The sequence below is a fragment of the Ursus maritimus genome, unplaced genomic scaffold, assembly GCF_017311325.1.
Source record: "Ursus maritimus isolate PB19 unplaced genomic scaffold, ASM1731132v1 scaffold_4, whole genome shotgun sequence".
Classification (NCBI taxonomy): domain Eukaryota; kingdom Metazoa; phylum Chordata; class Mammalia; order Carnivora; family Ursidae; genus Ursus; species Ursus maritimus.
This window is the reverse complement of record NW_024426552.1, coordinates 11,342,956-11,365,695: the sequence shown is the minus strand read 5'-3', so window position 1 is coordinate 11,365,695 and position 22,740 is coordinate 11,342,956. Positions and strand designations below refer to the sequence as shown.

The window sequence follows — 22,740 nt, the reverse complement described above, 5'->3', positions numbered from 1 at the left end:
AGCCAAAGACAGACACTTAGTGGCTGAGCCACCCAGGCACCTTGATTAAGCAATTTCTTAAGTATGTTTAGATTTAATAGTTTAGAGCTAAAATGTAAAAAAATGTACTTGTGTGATATGGTACTTCTATCTCTATTAGAGGCTGTTTTATCCTTTTTCAGTCATAGAAATCCCCCTGCTCCCTTCCCCACTTGCTCCCCAAAATGAAGAAAAATCCTGAAGGTTAAGGGAAAAACATTACTTTGAGCAGTTAGTGAAAACTATACTATTTCTAGAGTATTATCTCAATAGAAGCAGCCAATGAGATTAAAAAAAAAAAAATCTCAGCATCTGAACTGGCAAATGAAGACTCACGTTTATAATTCATTTTCATAGCTTTTAGCACCTTCTTGTAAAAGAGAATTCCTCTCAGCCAGGCTAAGATTGGTAGTGCAGAACCACAGTGATCTAAGATGTGGAGGGCAGGGTGGAAGTGGGGAGGACACAAGGGAAAGGGGACTGAAGCACTTCGGAAGGGCAGGGTTAACCAGTAAGAAACCTCTCCCTTCAACAATACTATTCATGCTTTTTTCCCAGTTCTCCATTCCATTTCTCATCTCTTCCATTTTTTCCTCCTTCTCCAGTCCCTGCCTTAACCTTTCTTCCATGTCTTGGTTATCTCTGCCAGAGGCATAAGATAACAATGGAAGTAACATGGGCTTTAATGTAAGGCAGGCTTGGGTTCAAATGCCACTCCAATCTAGTTATAGTTCCTTGGCAAGCTGGTTAAATCCTCCAGATGCTGCTCCCTGGTTTGCTGACACAGGGTTGTTGAGGACTTCAGGGCAGATCATTCATATTAACACTCAACGAGCCTGCCTCTCCTTCCTGCTTGCCCTCACTTACACTCTGGCTCAGCCTCTTGTCTCTTCATTTGTCAGTTTCTCCATTCCTCTTTCTCCTCTTCTTGGTCACTTTTTTCAGTTTCTTTTCTTTTTCCTTTCCATTTGTGTTGTTGTTTGGATAGGTTCAATCTTTTCACTTTTTGTTGAGCATTTTTTTTTTTATTAATTAAAAAGAAAATTCCAGTATAGTTAACATAGTGTTATATTAGTTTCAGGTGTACAATATAGTGAGATTCAGAGGTTCCATATATTACTCAGGGCTCATCAAGATCCCCCATTCCCCCACCCATCTCCCCTTTGGTGACCATCCATTTGTTCTCTACAGTTAAGAGTCTGTTCCTTGGTCTCTCTCTCTCTCTCCTTTTCTTTGTGCATTTGTTTCATTTCTTAAGTTCCACATGAGTGAAATCATATGGTATTTCTTTCTCTGACTAGCTTATTTTGCTGAGCTTTATACTCTCTAGCATGTTGTTGCAAATGGCAAGATTTCATTTTTTATGGTTGAATAATATTCCACGTATATATGTACCACACCTTCTTTATCCATTCGTCAGTTGATAGACATCTGGGCTCCTTCCATTACTTGGCTATTATAAATATTAATGCTGCAATAAACAAAGGGGTGCATGTATCGCTTTGAATTATTGTCTCATATTTTTTGGATAAATTATTCAATCAGAGGGTAGTTCCATTTCTAACTTTTTGAGGAACCTCCATACTGTTTTCCACACTGGCTGCACCAGTTTGCATTCCCACCAACAGTGCATGAGGGTTCCTATCTCTCCACATCCTTGCCAACACTTCTTGCTTCTTGTGTTTTTGATTTTAGCCATATGACAGGTGTGAGAGGATACCTCATTGTAGTTTTGATTTGTGTTTCCCTGATGATGAGTGATGGTGAGCATCTTTTCATGTGTCTGTTGGCCACCTGTATGTCTTCTTTGGAGAAGTATCTGTTCATGTCTTCTGCCCATTTTTAATTGGAGAGTTTTCTGAGTGTTGAGTTGTAGAAGTTCTTTATGTATTTTGGATATTAACCCTTTATCAGTGATATCATCTGCAAATATCTTCTCTCATTTAGTAGGTTGTCTTATAGTTTTGTTGATTTGTTTCCTTTGCTCTGCAGAAACTTTTTATTTTGATGTAGTCTCAATAGTTTATTTTTGCTTTTATTTCCCTTGCCTCAGGAGACACCTAGAAAAAAGTTGCTGTGTCCAATGTCGGGGAAATTACAGCCTGTGCTCTTTTCTAAGAGTTTTATAGTTTCAGGTCTGACATTCAGGTCCTTAGGTTCAATCTTTTCAAGGTCTTCCCAGTCTCCACCATATCCTGTTCATCATAAACTATATCTGACCTGTGTTTTCTGTTTAAGTGGATCATCTCCCTTCTTAGCATATCACAGAAAATAGACAACTTTAGAGGTATATCACTGAGTAAAAGAGGTTGAGAAACCTACAGAGTGATGCAAACATATGTTGATTTATTGAATAAAACCAAAGAGGCATCAGGTATTGTTAAACTGTGTCATAGTTCAGCTAATTCAAACTTGGGTAAGTTGATAACAACAGGGCAAAAAAAGAAAAAAACACTGAGAAATGCAGGTTTAAAAAGAATAACAATTAAGACTATCACTTAGGTAAACTTGGACTTGGCATGGATACTAAGTGCATCTTAACAGTGACTCTCATTTGGGATTTTGTACTTTGTTTTATGAGGACAGTCTTTAAGGTGATCTCTCTTCACAATTTGCTGTTGTAAAGTCTGTTGAGTAGTATTACCCACCTACAGAAGGCCTAAGTCTTTCGAGGCATTGCTTGTCTTCGAGGCTGCCTGCTGTTGAAATCACTTTGGCTCCTCTGTGGTGTGCTAATTGAATAGCTATCATACCAAGTGCCTGTGTAGAAAAAAATACACAATGGGTTTACAGATATAAGGCAGAGGCCATATCTAACTTGGTTTATAGGCTATTTAATAAAGTGTCATAGTTTAGTGCTACTTTCCTATATTTTTAAGTATTATCTGATAGAAAAAGAAAAAATATATGGACCAGGTTGAGACATTTGACTGACTTTCTTGATCAGAAGTGGTGGCAGAAAGGTGTACGTACCACCTGTGCTCTCACCCAGTCTGACTGTTGCGCATAATTTCAAGATGGAGGGCTGCATTCAGAAACTTGGCCTCAGAAAGGGAAAAATGGGCTTTTAAGGGCCTTGTCAGCATCATGTTCTAAGCCAATTTCACGTACATGTGTGAGTCCAGCTATCTCTCTTTAAAGATCAAAGCACTCTCAAAAGCTCCATCCTTTTGCTGACCTGAGGGCTAAGTTCAGGGAAACACTACTATCCTGATGCTGGACATCAGGTTGAAGCCAATGCCAAAGACAGTTCTGCCTCTGTTTGCAAAGAAAAGCAGGCAATAAAAGCATTTTCATCAACAGCCACACAGGAAATAAAACTACAAAAATTCACCCCAAGTTTTGTAACATGTTTAGATTATTATCTATTTTTATGTATTTTTAGTGTCTTGAACTATTTTTTGCTGACACATGTCATGTGTTGACAGTAGCACATTTTTTTATCTTATGTGACCTGTCTATAACTGCAACACCTCATCAACATAAATGTAAATGTGAGGGATACACAAAATTGGTAGGGAGTTTTGGGGCACGGCCTCAAAGATTTCATGAGCTATTTCAGGCTTTGTGTAACAGGCATAAAAATATGGCTTGTCTGCTTTTTTAATGTATTAGCAGATTCAAAGTAGTAAGAAACTAGACACATTTAAGTCTCACTTTTATCTCCTATTATAAAAGCTGCCTGTTTTAACAAAATGGCAGTGAATAAGCTATTGGCAAAGATTTATGTTAGCAAACGGATGGCCTATTTCCAAGTCTAGTGGATTCTGATCCATGTCTTAGCAGAACGATTAGCACCTACACTTGCTCCATCCATGATCAGCACGGATTTTCCAGGAGAGACATGAGAAAGATAATGCAGAGCTGTATACGCTCGTACTCCATCCCGAATGGTTCCAGCGGCTTCTGTCCATGTAACCTTTTCTGGTTTGTGAACTGTCACAAAGAACAAGAGGGAGCAACCAATTAGCAAGTCCTACTACTCCTGCCTCCTGGATCTCTCTCGCCACCTCCGCTCCCACTGTGGCCCTGGTCCAAGCCACTACTCCTGTTACTTTTGCCTATATTTTGGTTTCCTTAATTCCATTCTTGCCCACACATAATGCACCCTCAGCCTAGGTGCTGGTGTGTGTGTGCATTTTTTAAACATTATACTGTGAAATAAAACACATGCAGAAAAGTACATGTAACAGTAGTACAGATGGGTGGATAAATACAAAGCAAATATTCAAGTAATCCCCATCCTGGTCAAGAGAGTGCGCGCACAGCCCCCCGCCCCCAGCCTCTTCTCTGCCACCCAAGGTCACCACCATGCTAACTTCAGTTCCTGTTCACCTTCATCGTTTATGACCCACACATGCATTCCCAAACAATGTAATTGAGTTTTGCCTGTTTTGCAACTTTATCTAAATGGAATCATGCAACATGCACTCTTTTCTACCTTGCTTTTTCTCCTTCAACATTGTTTTTAAGACACACCTGTTTTGTAAACGTGGATGTTTTGCCTTTTCTGGTGTTTTATGGCATTCCACTATGTGAGAACACTTTCATTTGGTGATACGCTCTCCAGTCAAGGATGTGTGTTGTTTCCAGTTTGTGCCCGTAATAAGAATGCTCGCATATAAAAGACAGTGTTATGCTGTCAAATGGGTTTTCTCTAGGGCAGTACTTGTAAATGGAAATCCCAGGTCGCAGATGTACAACCTTCGACTTGACTACATATTCCCCAAGTGGCTGTGTGAATTCCTTCTCCCAGAGCTGTGTAACAGAGCTCCTGTTACTGTGAATATCCTTGTCAACCCCAGCATGATTATACATTCTTACTAATCATTGGGGTGTGTAATGGTTTCTTACTGTGATTTTAACTTGCTTTTCCCTCACGACTGCTAATGTTGAGCACCCTTCTGTGTTTGCTGGCCACCTGGAATTCCTTTTGTGAAAGACTGTTCAAGTGTTTTATCAATTTTTCTGTTGTGTTGTCTTTTTTTGATTTATAGGAATTTAAAAATATATTCTAGATGAATTGCTCATGTATTAAAATATTATTTTCTCTTTTCAATCTCCCTAATGGTGTTTTTTGAAAACAGAAGTGTCAGAATCTTTTTTTTTTTTTTTTTTTTAAAGTAGGCACCATGCCCAGCATGGAGCCCAATGCGGGGCTTAAACTTAAGACCCTGAGATGAAGACGTGAGCTGAGATCAAGAGTCGGATGCTTAATTGACTGAGTCACCCAGGCGCCCCCAGAATGATCTTTAAAAATACACATAACATGCTAACAATTCTCTGTTTAAAGTTCCAATGGCGGGGCGCCTGGGTGTCTCAGTCAACTGACTCTTGACGTTGGCTCAGTTCATCAATGGGTTTCCACTGCACTTGAAACAAAAGCAAACTTCTAATATAGCTTAAAGAGCTCTATCTGATCTGACCATTAAGCTATTCCTTAATACATTTAATTATTTAATTTTTAGGTTTTCATTTTGTACACTGTGATTTTTTCCCAGTAAAAGCAATCCTTTCTCTATTTCCCTAAAATCAACTTCACTACACTTTTGTAGTCTTGACCAGCTCTTTCAAATATTTTCCCTCTGAAGTTGAGATGGTGTAGTCCAGGACAGTCAGCATTGCATGTACCAACTAACTGGTGCCATCTAGAGGGCGAGAGCGCACACATGCATGTATGTTGAAAATGTTCAGACAAGCGAGTCATTAAAATAGAGTACCAGGTGATGTCACTCACACATGGTACTTTATTCTTTACCAAACTCTTTAAGATAGCTATTTTCCCAATTTTCTTGATTATAAAATGTGACTCAGGGTAATTAATTTGTCTGGGTTCACATAGCTAATAAATTTGAATGTCTGACTGTAAAGCACTTCTCTAGCAGTGCACATTCAAGGCACCTACAGTTTACTTATATCTTGGGGGGAACATGTTCCGTTACAAGAACTGGGACTACCTATATTTTCATTAAGAAATCAAACATGTAGGGGCGCCTGGGTGGCACAGTCAGTTAAGCGTCTGACTCTTGGTTTTGGCTCCAGATGTGATATTGGGGTTGTGGGATCGAGCCCCGCCAATGGGCTCTGTGCTCAGCAGTGTGCTTCAGGATTTTTTCTTTCCCTCTGCCCCTCACCCCTATAAAATAAATAAATAAGTCTTAAAAAAAAAAAAAACCCACACAACGCGAACAGGTAGTCCTTTAAAGAAAGCTAACAGTAATAAAACTACACTTAGACAGCAAAGGCTCTAACATTGCATGGTAACATGTGGTTTAATGTTGAGATCCCTGCTTTTGTGTTAGGTGGTCCACCAGAGTTTATTATGTTATAAAAAACTTGAAATATAAATAAAAGAGCCAGGTAGGGATCATAATAACAGCACACCAAACCCAAGCATTACAATTTTAATTCTTTCTTCCTTAGGCCCAAAAAAAATCATGCTGAAAATGTGTATGAAATTTTGAACGAAAAAATTATTTTTATGTTTGACATAAATGGCTTAAGAACTGAAGGCACAAAAGAACCTGACGATTCACTCAACTTCTTTTTTTTTTTAATGAGAAGCAATTGGTTTTTATTTTATTTATTTAATTATTTATTTATTTATTTTTAAAGATTTTATTTATTTATTTGACAGAGAGAGAGACAGCCAGCGAGAGAGGGAACACAAGCAGGGGGAGTGGGAGAGGAAGAAGCAGGCTTCCCAGCAGAAGAGCCTGACGTGGGGCTCGATCCCAGAACTCCGGGATCACGCCCTGAGCCGAAGGCAGATGCCCAACGACTGAGCCACCCAGGCGCCCCCGATTCACTCAACTTCTTAACTTTATCTTTAATATTCTGTGGCAGGATTAATAAGACATTTTTGGGGAAGTTGTTTGGAACCTCACTGTTTGGTTTGGTGAAAGAAGAGACTTATCTGAAGGTGATGAGTGCTCAACGTCCATTTAAAAAATCATTAACGAGGGACACCTGGATGGTTAAGTCAGTTAAGCATCTGCCCTTGTTCAGCTCATGATTCCAGAGCCCCGGGATCCAGTCTTGCATCGGCCTCCCTGTTCAGCAAGAAGCCTTCTTCTCCCTCTGCCTCCCGCTTACCCTGCTTGTTCTCTCTGATAAATAAATAAAATCTTAAATCACTGAAGAATTAATAGAAACTAAACTAGAGTTGGGCTAAACTGAATATTTCCTTCTGCAAATCTTCAGGGAACGTACTGAAATGATTTCCTCTTTTACAAAATGTTGGAGCTACAACAGGGCTTAGAAGCTTTGTAGTTGGAACATGCCCAGTGTCTTGCCTAAAGGCAAGTGGTCACAGTAACTTTTTCAACTTTTTGAGGAACCTCCATACTGTTTTCCAGAGTGGCTGTACCATTCCTACCAACAGTATAAGAGGGTTCCCCTTTCTCCACATCTTCACCAACATCTGTCGTTTCCTGACTTCTTAATTTTAGCCATCCTGATGGGTGTGAGGTGGTATCTCATTGTGGTTGTAATTTGTATTTCCCTGATGCTGAGTGATGTTGAGCATTTTTTCATGTGTCTGTTGGCCATTTGTATGTCTTCTTTGGAGAAATCTCTGTTCATGTCTTCTGCCCATTTCTTTTTTTTTTTTAAAGATTTTATTTATTTATGTGACAGAGAGACAGCCAGTGAGAGAGGGAACACAGCAGGGGGAGTGGGAGAGGAAGAAGCAGGCTCACAGCGGAGGAGGCCGATGTGGGACTCGATCCCGGCACGTCAGGATCACGCCCTGAGCCGAAGGCAGACGCCTCAACGACTGCGCTACCCAGGCGCCCCATCTGCCCATTTCTTGACTGGATTTTGTTCTCTGGGTGTTAAGTTTGATAAGTTCTTTATAGGTATATACTCCAAAGATATAAATGTAGTGATCCAAAAGGGCACCTGCACCCCAATGATTATAGCGGTAATGTCCACAGTAACCAAACTATGGAAAGAGCCCAGGTGTCCATTGACAGATGAATGGGTAAAGAAGATGTGGTATACATATACAATGGAATACTACTCGGCCATCAAAAAAATGAAATCTTGCCATTTGCAACAACATGGATGGAACTAGAGGGTATTATGCTAAGCAAAATAAGTAATAAGAGAAAGACAATTATCATATGATCTCACTGATATGTGAAATTTAAGAAAGAAAACAGAGGATCATAGGGGAAGGGAGGAAAAAATAAAACAAGATGAAATTGAAGAGGGAGACAAACCATAAGAGACTCTTTATCATAGGAAACAAATTGAGGGTCACTGGAGGGGAAGGGAAGGGATATAGGGTAACTGGGTGATGGACATTAAGGAGGGCATGTGATGTAATGAGCACTGGGTATTATATAAGACTGATGAATCACTAAACTCTTCCTCTGAAACTAATAATACATTATATGTTAATTGAATTTAAATTTAAAAAAAGGAAAAGGAGGGGCGCCTGGGTGGCACAGCGGTTAAGCGTCTGCCTTCGGCTCAGGGCGTGATCCCGGCGTTGTGGGATCGAGCCCCACATCAGGCTCCTCTGCTATGAGCCTGCTTCTTCCTCTCCCACTCCCCCTGCTTGTGTTCCCTCTCTCGCTGGCTGTCTCTATCTCTGTCAAATAAGTAAATAAAATAAAATAAAATAAAAAAAGGAAAAGGAACTTATTCCCAAGCTACTGTAATCAAGGCAATTTTGACTGGCATAAAAATAGATATAGATCCCCTGAATAGGACTGAGTCCAGAAATAAATCTATACATCTGTGGTCAATTGATTTTGAACAAGAGTGTCAAAACAATTCAGTGGGTATAGAAGAGTCTTTTCAACAAATGGTTCTGGGACTCTAGATATCTACATGCAAAAAAAGAACAAAGTTGGACCTTTATTTCACACCATATACAAAAATTAACTCAAAATGGATCATAGAGGTAAACATAAGAGCTAAATCTATAACATTCTTAGAAGAAATCATAGGTGTAAATACTTGTAAACTTAGCTTAGGCAATGGGTTCTTAGAAATAATACTAAAAGCACAAGACAAAAGAAAATATGAATAATCTGGAATCCATCAATATTTTAAAAACTTTGTGCTTTAAAGGATACCATTAAGAAAATGAAATGGCAACCTTTAGAATAGGAGAAAATATTTACAATCATTGTATCTGACAAGCAACTTATATCTAGACTATGTAAGGAACTCTTACAACTTACCAATAAAAAAGACAACCCAATTTGAAAACTGGGCACAGGATCTGAACAGACATTTCTCCAAAGAAGATATACAAATGTCCAGTGAAGTATGAAAATTTTTCAACATCATTAGTCATTAGGGAAATACAAATCAAAATCACAACAAGATATCACTTTTAGGATGCCTAAAATTAAAAAGGCAGAAAATGACAAGCAGTAGTGAGGATGAGGAGCAATTGGGACACTCATTCACTGTTAGTTGAATTATAAATGTTGCAGCCATTTTGAAAAGGGTTTGTCAGTTTCTCAAAATGCCAAATGTAGAGTTATTATATGACTCAATAATTCTATTGCTAGGTATATACCCAAGAGAAATAAAAACATATATCCACACAAAAATCTGTACCAATGTTCAGATCAGCATTATTCATAATAGCCAAAAAAAAGGGGAGACAACCTTGATATCTAATCATAGATGAATGGAAAAACAAAATGTGGTATGCTCATACAATAAAGTATTATTCAACCATTGAAAGTGATGAAATATGAATAGATGTTACAATGCATGAGCTTTGAAAACATGACCTAAATGAATTAAGACAATTACAAAAGACCACATATTGCAAGATTAATGTATATGAAATGTCCAGAATAAGCAAATCAATAGAAGGAGAAAGTATATTTGTGGTTTTGAGAAGCTGAGGAGGGAAAATGGAGAATAACTGCCAGTGGGAATGAAGTTCTTTTTGGAGTGATGAAATGTTCTAAAATTAGTGGTAAGGGTCGATCAACTTTGTGAATATACTAAAAATGACTGAATTGTATGATTTACAAAGGTGAATTTTGTGGTATGTAAATGATATCTCAATGAAGCTGTTAGTAAAAAACAATTGGTAAATACATGATGGAAATGTGTATAAATTATGCCAAATCTGGGGGGGGGGGCAAAAAAAGAAAGAAAGAAAGAAAGAAAGAAAGAACAAAAGAAAGAAAGAAAGATAGATTGGGCCTTTTTTGGTTTGTTTTTTCAATAGTTAATGTTCTATAACAATTTAGTTTGGGAGAGTTAGTCAAAATTCAAGCCTGGGAATCCAAATGAAAGGTTTCAGTTGACTCCACAGTTACAAGGTTCTCAAAAGAATAGGTGAAATAAGGCCCAAGGATATATTCTGGGGTCAAAAATAGTAGTTACCTGTAAAAAAGCCAGTGGTGGTCCTCAATTTTCAAAATGTGTAATATCAAAATAACTATGGATCAGCGAACTTTCACAGCATGGTATTTGAAAGTGAGCTTTATCTTTCAAAGGAAGACATGTGTTTGGCTCCATTGCTAGGTTTAATATACACAGATCTCAGATTTCCAGAAAAATGCCTTTTTGAAATTAATTTTAAGTAAACTCTATCCCCAACATGGGGCTTGAACTCATGACCGCAAGATCAAGAGTTGCATGCTTTACCGACTGAGCCAGCCAGATGCCCCTGAAATCAATTTTTTTTATAAAATAGTATTTTATAATATAGTATTTTATATTATTTTATAATATAGTATTTTATAATATAGTATTACTTGGGAATATTAGACATAGTCATTAAGTTAAATATAAACGATTTACAGTTTGCAATTTTAGAAATAAAATGCCACAGATTTGCTAGCCTAGTTCAAATTACTGTACAGACTCAAATGTATAAATTAACTATTTTTAATAGTCCAAAATCCAATTTGGCTTTCTGTTACCACAAAGTCTGATTAGGGATTATATCATTTAAGAATAAACTCAGGAAAAATTTTAATGAAATAGTTCAAGAATACAAAAGAGTACATGTTGACCTACTGATAAGGTATGAAGAGTAACATAAATCCTGGCATAAGAAACAGCTGATTGGTAGCACCACCAGAGTCCCGTGGATCCACTCTGATCACATCCTCTTCTTCTGCCCCCAAAGGTAAGCCTACACCTGACTTTTCATCCCTGTTTTCTTTATATCCTTAAATAAGATATGTTTAACTTTTTATGTTTTTGAACTTTATAGAAATGTATGGTAACACATTGTATTCTTCTGCAACTTGCTTCCTTTACTCAACAGTTTATGAGATTCGTCCATCTTGATGTCTGGCTGTTACTGGCTTTCACTGCTAAGTTGAATTACAATCTAGGAATATCTTTAGTTATCCATTTTCCTGGTGAAGAATATTTATTCAGGTTTTTTCCATTTTTATTCCACAGTTATAAACTATGGTATTAGGAACTCTTGTGCCTATCTACTGGGCCATATCGAGTTTCTGGGAGGTACAAAACTACCAGTAGAATTATTAGGCCTAGAGTATATACATCATTACCTTTATTTAGATAATACTAAATTATCTTTTTTTTTTAAGATTTTATTTATTTATTTGACAGAGATAGAGACAGCCAGCGAGAGAGGGAACACAAGCAGGGGGAGTGGGAGAGGAAGAAGCAGGCTCATAGCGGAAGAGCCTGATGTGGGGCTCGATCCCGGAACACCGGGATCACGCCCTGAGCTGAAGGCAGACGCTTAACCGCTGTGCCACCCAGGCGCCCCTATTTATTTATTTATTTTTAAGTAATCTCTACACCCAGCATTGGGCTCCAACTTACAACCCTGAGATCAGAAGTCAAACGCTGTACTGACGAGCTAGCCAGGTACCCTCTTCTCTAAAGCATTTGAATCAATTTACACTCCTGGCGCATAAAAGGTTCCACGGCTTCACACCCTTGCCAACACTTGGGGCGGTTAGACTTTACAGAATTTGTCAGTCATGTGGATGCTTAATGGTATCCCGAGGTGGTTAATTTAATTTGCCTTTCCCTGATTACTAAGGAGATGCAGCATCTTTTCACTATGGTTTCCTGAAGAGTGTGTATGTTCATATTTATTTTAAGTATTCAAGAAGTAAATTACCATAGGAAAAATTAAAAATTAATATTTAGTTAAACTAAACAACTGGTCGAAATATATTAGCAATAGAAACCAAAGGAAAGTGTTTCTGATGCTTTCCTGTCTCAGACTCTACACATATTATCTAGATTTTATACATTTTTAGTTTCAACTAATAACCAAGAATAAAAAGTAAAAAAAAAATTCTCCACCTGAAACTAATGTAATATTGTATGCCAAACTGTTCTTCAATTTAAAAAAAAATTCTGATCAGGGATATGATTTCAGAGCCAAGGAAGAAACCACTTTTCAAACCTCTTACCACTGCAGTATAAGTGAAACTTAAAGGTCTATACGCTGTTTGGTCTGAGTATGAATTTTATGGATACTAAATATAAGCTGGCCGTGTTCATGTGACCAGCCAACATTTATTACGCAAGGTGGATGCAAAAACATCGCGATGTTACAAAACACCACACACATCAATGATGCAAGACTTACGTGAGCTGCAAAAGACTGGCACGTACCCAAGTAATGCTCGTGCACTCTAACAACTTCACAAAGTCCAGGGTCTTCAGAATCCAGGGGCAGAATTCCTAGAAATTAACAGGAGAAACTTAAGGGAAATAATCCCATAATGAATTCATTCCTAATGAGTTGCCACTAAGTATTAGTCTACATTTTGTTCACTCGAGTTTTGAGGAAGATTCCAGTAATTACTGGTGTGGGGAAGGGAGAGACCTCAAAAGTATGGAAGGGAAGTGGACAGTTCATTTTGTCACGAACGCTGTATCGCCTATACTATCTTTCTTTTTCTCCCTCTTCTATCACCTCTGAGTGACGGTAAAGATGGTGTCCGATGTACAGAGCCAAGTCAGAGTCTTGGGGGCACCTGGGTTCCTCATTAAAATTGTCCTTGATGCACAGCTACCTTCCCATAGTTTGGTTCTATAAGATGCTTCCAGTAAAATCCCATTTTCCTCTATGCTAGTCTGATTTTATTTTTGGCCACTTGTGTAACACAGTGTCATTGATGTCTTGGATGAATAAAAAAGATAAGAAAGACAGAAATAATAAATTCTCCAAAAAAATACATGAGTCAAAGGCAATACCATAAAAAGCTGATGAAAACCTTCTTACAAATCTGTTCTTAACAACTTCAAGCATACCATAAAGTAAATATTTTCTAAGTTTAAGTAAGTGTCTTCCTATGAATATTTTCCATAACAAAAATGGTAATTTTCAAGACTACTACTAAAGTCATATTTTATGTTTGTGTGACTGTTTAGGATATAATAGTATAGATATATGTATTTGCAGAATAGTATTCACTATGGATTTTTAAAATAACCAATAAACTAAGGGTTTCCAGTAAATTTTTGGTTTTATGAGAGTGGTATTATGAGAGGGAGCAGCTCTGTGAAATGCAAGCTGGATATGGAGAGTGGAGTTTCCGCACAGCTGAGCCAGTCAGTGGTCTTCAAGCAGGTGACCTGCGACTGCGCCTTCCAGAATCCACAGTCTAGTTATAGACTGGGGTCCTGTCAGGAAAGGGCTGCACCAACCACAGTAACAACTATGGTCATCTTTCTATCTACAATATTGTTCAATAGTCAAATATTAGAAAGTTTAAATATTCTGCTATTGAGATTAAACTCCCAATTTTCTTCATCAATGGATATTTATGAGCAAATTATAAAAATCAGGATACATGTATCCTTCTATACAAAGCACACAATAAACATGAATCATTGTTTTAGAAAAAGAAGAGATGACAGCAAAACAGATGACTTGCAACAGGCTTATAAATCATAACTTACCGACGACTTCATCATCTGGTTGAAAGAATGATACCTTGCTTCCAACTTAAAGAGGGAAGAAAATTAACAATTCGTATTGTGAGGTTATTTAATACCACCGTTACTTAACTATTAAAATAAATGCATGGGTTTATAAAAAGGTCACTAACTCAGAGAAAAGGCCAAGAATTTCTAGGACATTTTGATAGTCAATAATAAAGACTCTGGGATAGATCACTTCAAATCTGGGCCATGTGGCTGTTGACACCACAGAGGAGGATATCTATTTAGCTAAGGATGAAGGAATAAAGGAAAATAATCCACTCTCCAGCTCTTACGATGATTACACTGCTTTCCACCCTTCCTGTGGTGAGCCCAATTTCCTATCATTATTTTAGGTATAGAACCTCAGACATACAATGGCAGATTCTGGTAAGAGTCATGCATAGAATTACTTTGATTTGGGATTATAGTAATATATGCAGACCAGTGTCAAGAATTTTCTTGGAACTACACAGAAATGATGGTTACATTTTCTCTGCACATGCAGAGGAAGAGCCTCCACCATCAGCCAATTCTTTAGAATATTTTTGTTCAAATAGTAACAAGAAGAAAGGAAAGGAAAAACTCAAACATTGTTGAGTGCCTACTTGCTATATCACATTTGATCTTCCTCACATTTAACCCGTGATGTAGGTATTATTATTCCTATTTAACAGACAATGAAACTAAGGTAACGTAATGAAGGAAGATGGAAGCCGGGAATCTGGAAGTGGCCTCTTTGGCTGGCTATGGGCAAGATGGTTCCAGAGCTCATCTATTGGTACTCCTCAAGCAACTCTAAGTTTGATATTCCTACTTCCAAATCCTCTTTTCACAGTTTGCTCTTTCTTTGGATCCCTCCTGCACCACCATGCCCCAATAATTTTGGCTGCTGATGCATTGTGCTTTTCCCTTTCCCTTCAGCTGTTGACCCCGGTCTTCCTGGGATCACTCTGATCCTTTTCAATTGGCTTCCTTCACACTCCTTTCAGTTGTCCCCCAAAGAGTGGACTCCTCTATTTCTACTCTCTCCCTGAGTGAGCTCATCAATTCTGATTTCAAATACAAATGACATGCGGACAATTCTCAAATATATACATTTTTAACAAGAACTCTCTTACCTTTGAGCTTAAACTCATACAATTGCTTAATAGACTCTCCAGTGAGATGTCACTCACGTACCCTGAACTCAACAAGTATGAATCTAAAGTCACCGTTTTCCTCCAAATCAGACCCCTTTCCCTTCTCAATTAGTGGCATCAATTCATTCCTTAACCAGAATCAGGTAAATCACTCCGGGTTCTTAAACCTGCTTTTACTTTCCTGTTTTAGTTAATTATTCGGTCCTGATGATTTGACTTCCTTAGTATTTCTTCAACACACACCCTTGCCATTGCTATCTAGGTTATGGACTTTGTTATCTCTTGCCTGTTAATCTATGACCCGACCAGTCCTCTTGCCGACAGCCTCAAAAGTGCCTAAAACCCAATCTGATATATGAGGCTCATTATGGCTCTGGCCCTTGTCTACCCTCCTGCCTCATATTTTGGAGGTAAGGAATCAGTGTTCATATCATTAAAATATTTTGTTTGTTATCTTTTATTCTGCTGTTTTTGAAGGAGAATTTTCTTGACAAAATGTTTCTCTGCTGTCAAGTATCTTGCCTCTGACTCCTGCCCAGAACTTTGCTTTTGCTCTGGCCAACACCAAACTCTGTAATTCTTACAATACATCACATTATTACTTGCTTTGGTCTTTGTTCATGATATCCTCTGTGCTGAGTATGATTCTCCTTAGTGTCTGGTTATTGTACCCAAGAAGGCTTTCCTGTTTCTTCTGGCTGGGCTGGGTAGCTCTCTTCTGAGCTCTCATAATTATCTGCTCATGTGGATATATCTGTCTTTTCCCTAGATAGTAAAATTCTTTGAGGGCTGGGACTTTGTCTCATTTAATATTCCAAGCATTTAGCAAGTGCTCATTAAATGTGGTGTAAATAAACAAATGAATGAATTAAATGACATGACAATGATCATGTTCTATTAGAATTCTTATTTTTATTTTCCTTCAGTCTGAGCATAAGAAAGAAGAAACGAAAGTATAATTTAGCTGTATCTGAAGAAAACACTGAGAAAGAGTCAAATATATTAGATTAAAATCACAGGTAAAACTCAGTCTAACCCACCCTGCCTACTCATTCATTCATTCACATATGCAGAAAGAGCAAATACACTGACTGATCATGAACTACCTAAAAGCACCGACTGTGAAAGTAGGTCTATATAGAAACAAATTATCTCAAATACTTAGGCTTACTGTCTTGCATGTTAAGACCATTATTTACTAAATAAAACTTAAAAAAATTTTTTTTACTTAAGGCCATCATAAAATCTTACCACTTATTTCTCTCCAGGACCCATTTTTGCATGAGCAGACTGCTTTTAAGTGCTTAATTTTAGGCAAACTTAAAAAATTGAGTATGAATGTAGTTACTATTTAAATTCTGGCCCAAAGCCAACCTACACAAGTAATTTATGGTTTGTAAACATTATAAAAAGAACAACATTGGTCATTCCATTGAATATGATTACTCATGGATTTAAACACATAATCCCCAAATATCTACTAAACTCTAGTAAGCTTTTTAATTATAAAACACCAATTAAAAAATATATAAATAAAAATTAAAAAAAACACGAATTGAGTTCCACTTTTCTTTTTAATTAAAAAATGGAAACATTTCTGTATAATTAAATTTCACATTTGAGGAAGTGTACATAATTTTATGTCGTGGTAAACCAATTAGCTACCATTTAATTCTTTCATCTTAGAAAATAAGTACAGATATTTACATCTATAAACTTACCATCTAACACAATTCCAGCAATTTCTCTCCCAACAGGAAAAAAATCTTTCTCCATCTTCATTTCTGCCAGAAGCTAAATCATGAAAAAGGTTTATTGTTAAGAATAAATCCTAGCTTCTTCTCATAAGGAAGGCAAGAGCAAAAATCAGACCACAGAAAAAGCAAGTATGATTTAATTTATGGAGTTAAGACAAAGCAAATAACTTCACAAAGTAAGTTTCTCTTTATAGTAGGAAACCAAGAGTTTGCTGATCAATTAGTTGATCTGTAGAATTTAGGTATCAGTCTTATTATTCAAATCACCATTAATATCCTTTGTTTAGCATTTTTACTCGCCATATATGAAGGGAAATTATGGCCAAAACTCTGCTTGGTTGACTAAATACTTTTTACCAGTCACTTCATTCTTGTGGGGTGAAGGGAGTTTGGAGAGGACATTGTTGAATAAAGGGGATGTAGCCAGTGAGAACAAAAAGTTCTCCATTCCCACATCTTTGAACATCATCTCAGTGTTTCTCACAAGTCTTTGGTAAGAGAAGGAAAAAGTGATGGAGATAACATAAGGGAAACTGCCATATTATTTCAGATTGAAGTTTCTTTTTTTTAAAGGATAGATTATTATTTTTTAAATATTTATTTTTTGAGAGAGAGAGGGGCAGAGGGAGAGGGAGAGAAAGAATCTCAAGTAGACTCTGTGCTGAGCGTGGAGCCTGACGTGGGGCTTGATCTCACGACCCTGAGATCAGGACCTGAGCTGAAACCAAGAGTCGAATGCCGGTCCAACTGTGCCACCCAGGCACCCCAGGATAAATTATTTTTTAAGAGGTATTTCATTGGATTCCGAACCAATTACGTACTTGACATTTAAAGTGGCAGGGTGTACAAAGACCTATAGTTTAAGTTCCTGCCACTTATGCTTTTATAATAATACTAGAGATGCTAGGCACATTTAAGATAGAGGATTGTAGGAACCACAACAAAAATAAATTGAAGTAATTCTTTTGTATATTTCCTTTATTTAAAAATTTTCTGATCTCCTGTATATATGTGATTGCCAGAAAAGTCTCTCTTTCTATGTGGAACTTTATGTTTTTCCTAAGATGTTCCTATGACATAGCAATGGAAATATGGGGTGTTCTACAATTTCTTTCATGCAGACTTTTACAGAGCTTTAGTCATGTCACAATTGCATCCTTTGGTCATGATCTCAGGGTTTTGGGATGGAGCCCCACATCAGGCTCTCTGTTCAGCAGGGAGCCTGCTTCCCCCTCTCTCTTTGCCCCTCCCACTGCTTGTGCTCTCTTGCTGTCAAATAAATAAATAAAATCTTAAAAAAACAAAACAACTGCATCCTGCATCCTTCACCCAACACAAGCATTTTCTTACATTACTACACAGTTTTTATAACCATTATGTTTCCTAGTTGGGCAATATTTCATTAAATTGATTTTACTCTAACTTACTTTCTTTCTGTTAGAAGTGGAGATAATTTTCCGAGACTGGGGATGTCGATGAATTTTTCATAGTTTTAAAAACAACACCTTGGATGGTCTGAACATACAACTTGGCACACAAGGAGTAGTAAGTACTAGCACTTCTGGTGAAAGGATTTCAAGGCATCTGACTAATTGCCTCTCAAGTCATGCTCATGTTGTCCAATGGAAACCTACGACCTTGTTCTGTAATTTTCCTAAATGTGACTATCGCAGAAAAGTTTTAGATTCCTAGAAATTATGATGACATTATAATCCAGGAAGTTAAGGGTCTAATAAAACTACAGCATTAATTTTTACAAAACTGAGTAAATGGACCTGCTTTATTTATCATGACACACTTAACCACACTTTATTTACTATTTGAAGACTTTTCATGTACTTCCTGTCACTAATGGACGATTACTGTGAGGTGGTATGAGCACGGGGATGTGTAAGTGTGAGCAAGAGAGAGAATAAGAGAAATGACAACAAGAATATGAACCCTTTCTAAAGACATTAACTAGAAATACCTACAGAATAGTTAATAGATCACTGATTAGATTTCTAGATTTATTTTTACTATATTTATGAAAGTAATTTCTTCCTTGCGGCGCCTCGGTGGCTCAGTCAATTAAGTGTCTGCCTTTGGCTCAGGTCATGATCCCAGGGTCCTGGGATCAAGCCCCATGTCAGGCTTCCTGCTTAGTGGGGAATCTGCTTCTCCCTCCACTTCTGCCCCTTCCCTGCTTGTGCTCTCTCAAATAAATAAAATCTAAAAAAAAAAAAGTAATTTCTTCCTTGATTAATAGGCCTTAGTAATTATAAATTCTTAGTCTTTCACAATGTAAAGGAGTTTATAAAATATTTTCATATAATATAAAATGTCTGACTTCAGTTAGATAGTAATACAGAAACACACAAATTGACATTACATTTTTTCCCTAGCTATTTTATAAGTCTTGTTCTTCTTCTTTTTTTTTTTTTTTTAAGATTTTTATTTATTTACTTGACAGAGCACACAAGTAGGGGGGCAGCAGGCAGAGAAAGAGGAAGAAGCAGGCTCCGCACTGAGCAGGGACCTGGATCCCAGGACCTGAGATCATGACCCAAGCGGAAGGCAGACGCTTAACCGACTGAGCCACCCAGGTGCCCAGCTATTTTAGTCTTCTAAGGATGCTAATTTTTTGGCAGTCAGAAGTCAGTTATCATTATATATTTGTACACTAAATATACCAGGAAACTCTCATTTGACTTTTGGTCAAAATAAAAGCATCATACCTTCGTATTTATCTGGCTCAGAGCACAAGCTTTAACTTGAAGTTTCACATAGTTATCTTCTATAACAGGAAGATTTTCCTAGAACCAAATAATACACTCCTTTGAGAACATGCCTTTCTTTTGTGAAAACATAATTGAATACATAATTGAATAAAACTAAACAGACCCCAAATCTTACAGCTAACTGAAAAAGCCACAAATAATTATTCCATAGTATATAATAAAGAAAATAGAAGGGGAATTTTGGGGTAAAATGTCTAAAAAGCCTTACAGTAGTTATTTTAAAGATGCATAGATACCGACATGGATATATGTGTAGGCAATAAATTTTTGGGGTAAAAAGGAGAGCATCAAATACTGTACTTTATTTCAATCTAAACAATCTCAAAGCATCAAATCTTCACACATACAGGGATATCCTTATATGCATGACATATAGCCTTCAATGATTTTGGAATTTTCTTAAGCTATAAATGAAGTTGCTTGGTGTTACCTGTGTCTCTCTTATTTAACTTACCTTATTTAACATCTGTCTTAGACATTTCAGCATGCCCCATGGGATTTTGGGGTCAAAATACAAACTTAATGGATCTTAATTACCCCACTATTCCACAGCTAGATATAACTTCAAAGGCAAAGAATCATTCACACTCAGGCACTCAATGTCACCCACCTGTACTATTTATTAAATATAGTATCACTTCTGCCAAATAACCATATCCTGGTGCCAATAATTAAAATATTCCCCTCAACTCCTGATGCCCAAAAATGAGATCAAAAGCTGGGTAAGAATAGCTACTTTTGTAGTCCCTCTTACAACCTGTCAAAGAGATCACTGTTTTATTTGACTTGAATACAATAGTCTGGGAGTATCTCTTTTTAAAAGTTTCAGATTTGATAGTATTTGGTGATATTATAGAGATCTTCAATATTATCGATAAATGTGTGGATTTTACTCATGATCGTATGAACCTGTACATGATTCTTCCCAAGACCCAATCAAACCTCTGAGACCTTCATCTTGATTCAGTGGTAGAAGACAAGCTGTCTGAGATTTCGACTCCTGACCTAATTTTGGAGTTAGTAAAAGATAACAGAAAAACTGGATTGTATTCATGATTCAGAAATTCTTATTACTACCATGAAATAAATACAGCACTCAGTTTTGGGTCCTAAGTTAACAGTGGAATGATTTTGGCTTGCCACGAACCTTTCAAATGATCACCACTATATGAAAATTCTACTACCTGTTCTTAAAGTGGGCAAAAACAAGAGATAATTTAGAGTTTAGCAAATGAGATAATTTTGGAAAGCTCAGAATTTAGTGTGGAAAACAATGATTTTCCACCTCTTCCATTTTACAACATGGGAGAAATATTTTCTGAAATATGGCTACAATCTGAATAGTCACTTTACTGTGGTATTCTGAATATGCTGGGTTAATTTGACAGCATGTAAGACTATCAAGGTTATTCTGTTTTCCTAATATGTTTTATACCACCACCCTGAGGAACTAAAAACTCTTTAAAAAAAATAGCTAATACTATAATATGGAGCACCATTTCCACATAAGATTAAAGGAGTTTGTAAGTTTCATTTAAGTAATTTTTACTCGGTTCCACTCAAAATAACATACAATAGGTATTTAAAACTGGTTCTATTACATATAGAAAATAAACTACCTTTTTCATTTAATAATTAAACCATTTTTCTTACCCTTTCTTGAAATACAAATGTTATTTCTTCATTTGTAGAACTCTTCTGAAAATATAAGCCTTTCATAGTCACCTAAAAAAAATTCATACACATATATATAAACATGAAATAAAATGTTCTTCCAGACTAAAATGAAAGCAAAAATTGAAAAATAATGCTGACAAAGGATAAAACGACAACTATAAATGTAGTTTTCAAACAAAAACTTTAGATAATAATTCTTGAAAGTGGTCAAACAAGAGAATATGCAACAATCTCTGAGTACATGTCTTATTAAGAATGGGCTTACAGTTCAACCTTTCACACCAAGGTGAGCTGGTGCTTCATTTCACTTTGCTATTCAATAAAAATTACAAGTTGTACTTAAATATTTTTTTACGAGGGCCACAGACCTCAATTTTAATTACCAAAGGTGGCATTTAAAGGGCTTTCAAGGCTTTTTTTTTTTTTTTTTTTAAGATTTATTTATTTATTTGGGAGGGAGAGAGAGAGTGCGTGGGCACGCAGGGACACGCACACACACAAGCTGGGGAAGAGGCAGAGGGACAGGATCTCAAGTGGACACCCTGCTGAGCCCAGAGCCCTACGTGGCTGGACTTCATTACCCTGAGATCAAGACCCTGAGGTCAGGACCTGAGCGGAAATCAAGAGTCAGATGCTTAACCAACTGAGCCACTCAGGCGCCCCAGGGCTTTCAAAATCTTAAAAAAGACCATTAAAAAGAAAAAGTGAACAGTCAAGACACTCACTAAAATCATACCCCTGATTCTTCTGTATCAGTTTATAAACCATTTAATGGAAGTATTAAACCTGTATTCTGTGAACTTCTTAAGATATTTTTTTTTAAAAGATTTTATTTATTTATGTGACAGAGAGACAGTCAGCGAGAGAGGGAACACAGCAGGGGGAGTGGGAGAGGAAGAAGCAGGCTCCCAGCGGAGGAGCCCGATGTGGGACTGGATCCTGGAACGCCAGGATCACGCCCTGAGCCGAAGGCAGATGCTTTAACGACTGCGCTACCCAGGTGCCCCTGTATTCTGTGAACTTCTTGAAGCATCTCTAAGGATTCCATAATTGTTTAATTTTCATAATATAGCTGACTCTTAAGCAACACAAGTTCAACCTGCACAGGTCCACTTATACATGGATTTTTTTTTTATAGTACAGTACTGTAAATGTATTTTCTCTTCCTTATGATTTTTTTTCTTTTTCTTTTAAATGATTGTATTTATTTATTTGAGAGACAGAGTGAATGAGAGTGACAGAGAACACGAGCAAGGGGAGGGGCTGAGGGAGAGGGAGGAGCAGACTTCTTACTGAGCAGGGAAGGCAGACGCCTACCCGACTGAGGCCCTCCTTATGATTTTCTTAATAAGATTTTCTTTTCGGTAGCTTACTTTATTGTAAGCATACAGAGTATAATACATATAACATAGAAAATATGTGCTGTTACCAATAAGGCTTCCAGTCGACTGT

At 37.2% G+C, this 22,740-nt stretch overlaps 1 protein-coding gene across 3 annotated transcripts in view; it reads right to left on the bottom strand.

Moving 5' to 3' along the window:
* CRYZL1 (crystallin zeta like 1) overlaps positions 1–22,740 on the bottom strand; it is a 38,699-nt gene that overhangs the window by 6,381 nt on the left and 9,578 nt on the right. For all 3 annotated transcript variants that reach the window (XM_008701846.2, XM_040621008.1, XM_008701845.2), the window contains 7 exons: positions 21,265–21,336; positions 19,549–19,626; positions 16,796–16,868; positions 13,912–13,956; positions 12,619–12,687; positions 3,821–3,954; positions 2,667–2,778 (listed from right to left, as the gene is read on the bottom strand). In XM_008701846.2, coding sequence (XP_008700068.1) covers positions 2,667–2,778; positions 3,821–3,954; positions 12,619–12,687; positions 13,912–13,956; positions 16,796–16,868; positions 19,549–19,626; positions 21,265–21,330 — 577 coding nt within the window. In that variant the 5' untranslated portion in view covers positions 21,331–21,336. The remainder of the gene's footprint in view (positions 1–2,666; positions 2,779–3,820; positions 3,955–12,618; positions 12,688–13,911; positions 13,957–16,795; positions 16,869–19,548; positions 19,627–21,264; positions 21,337–22,740) is intronic.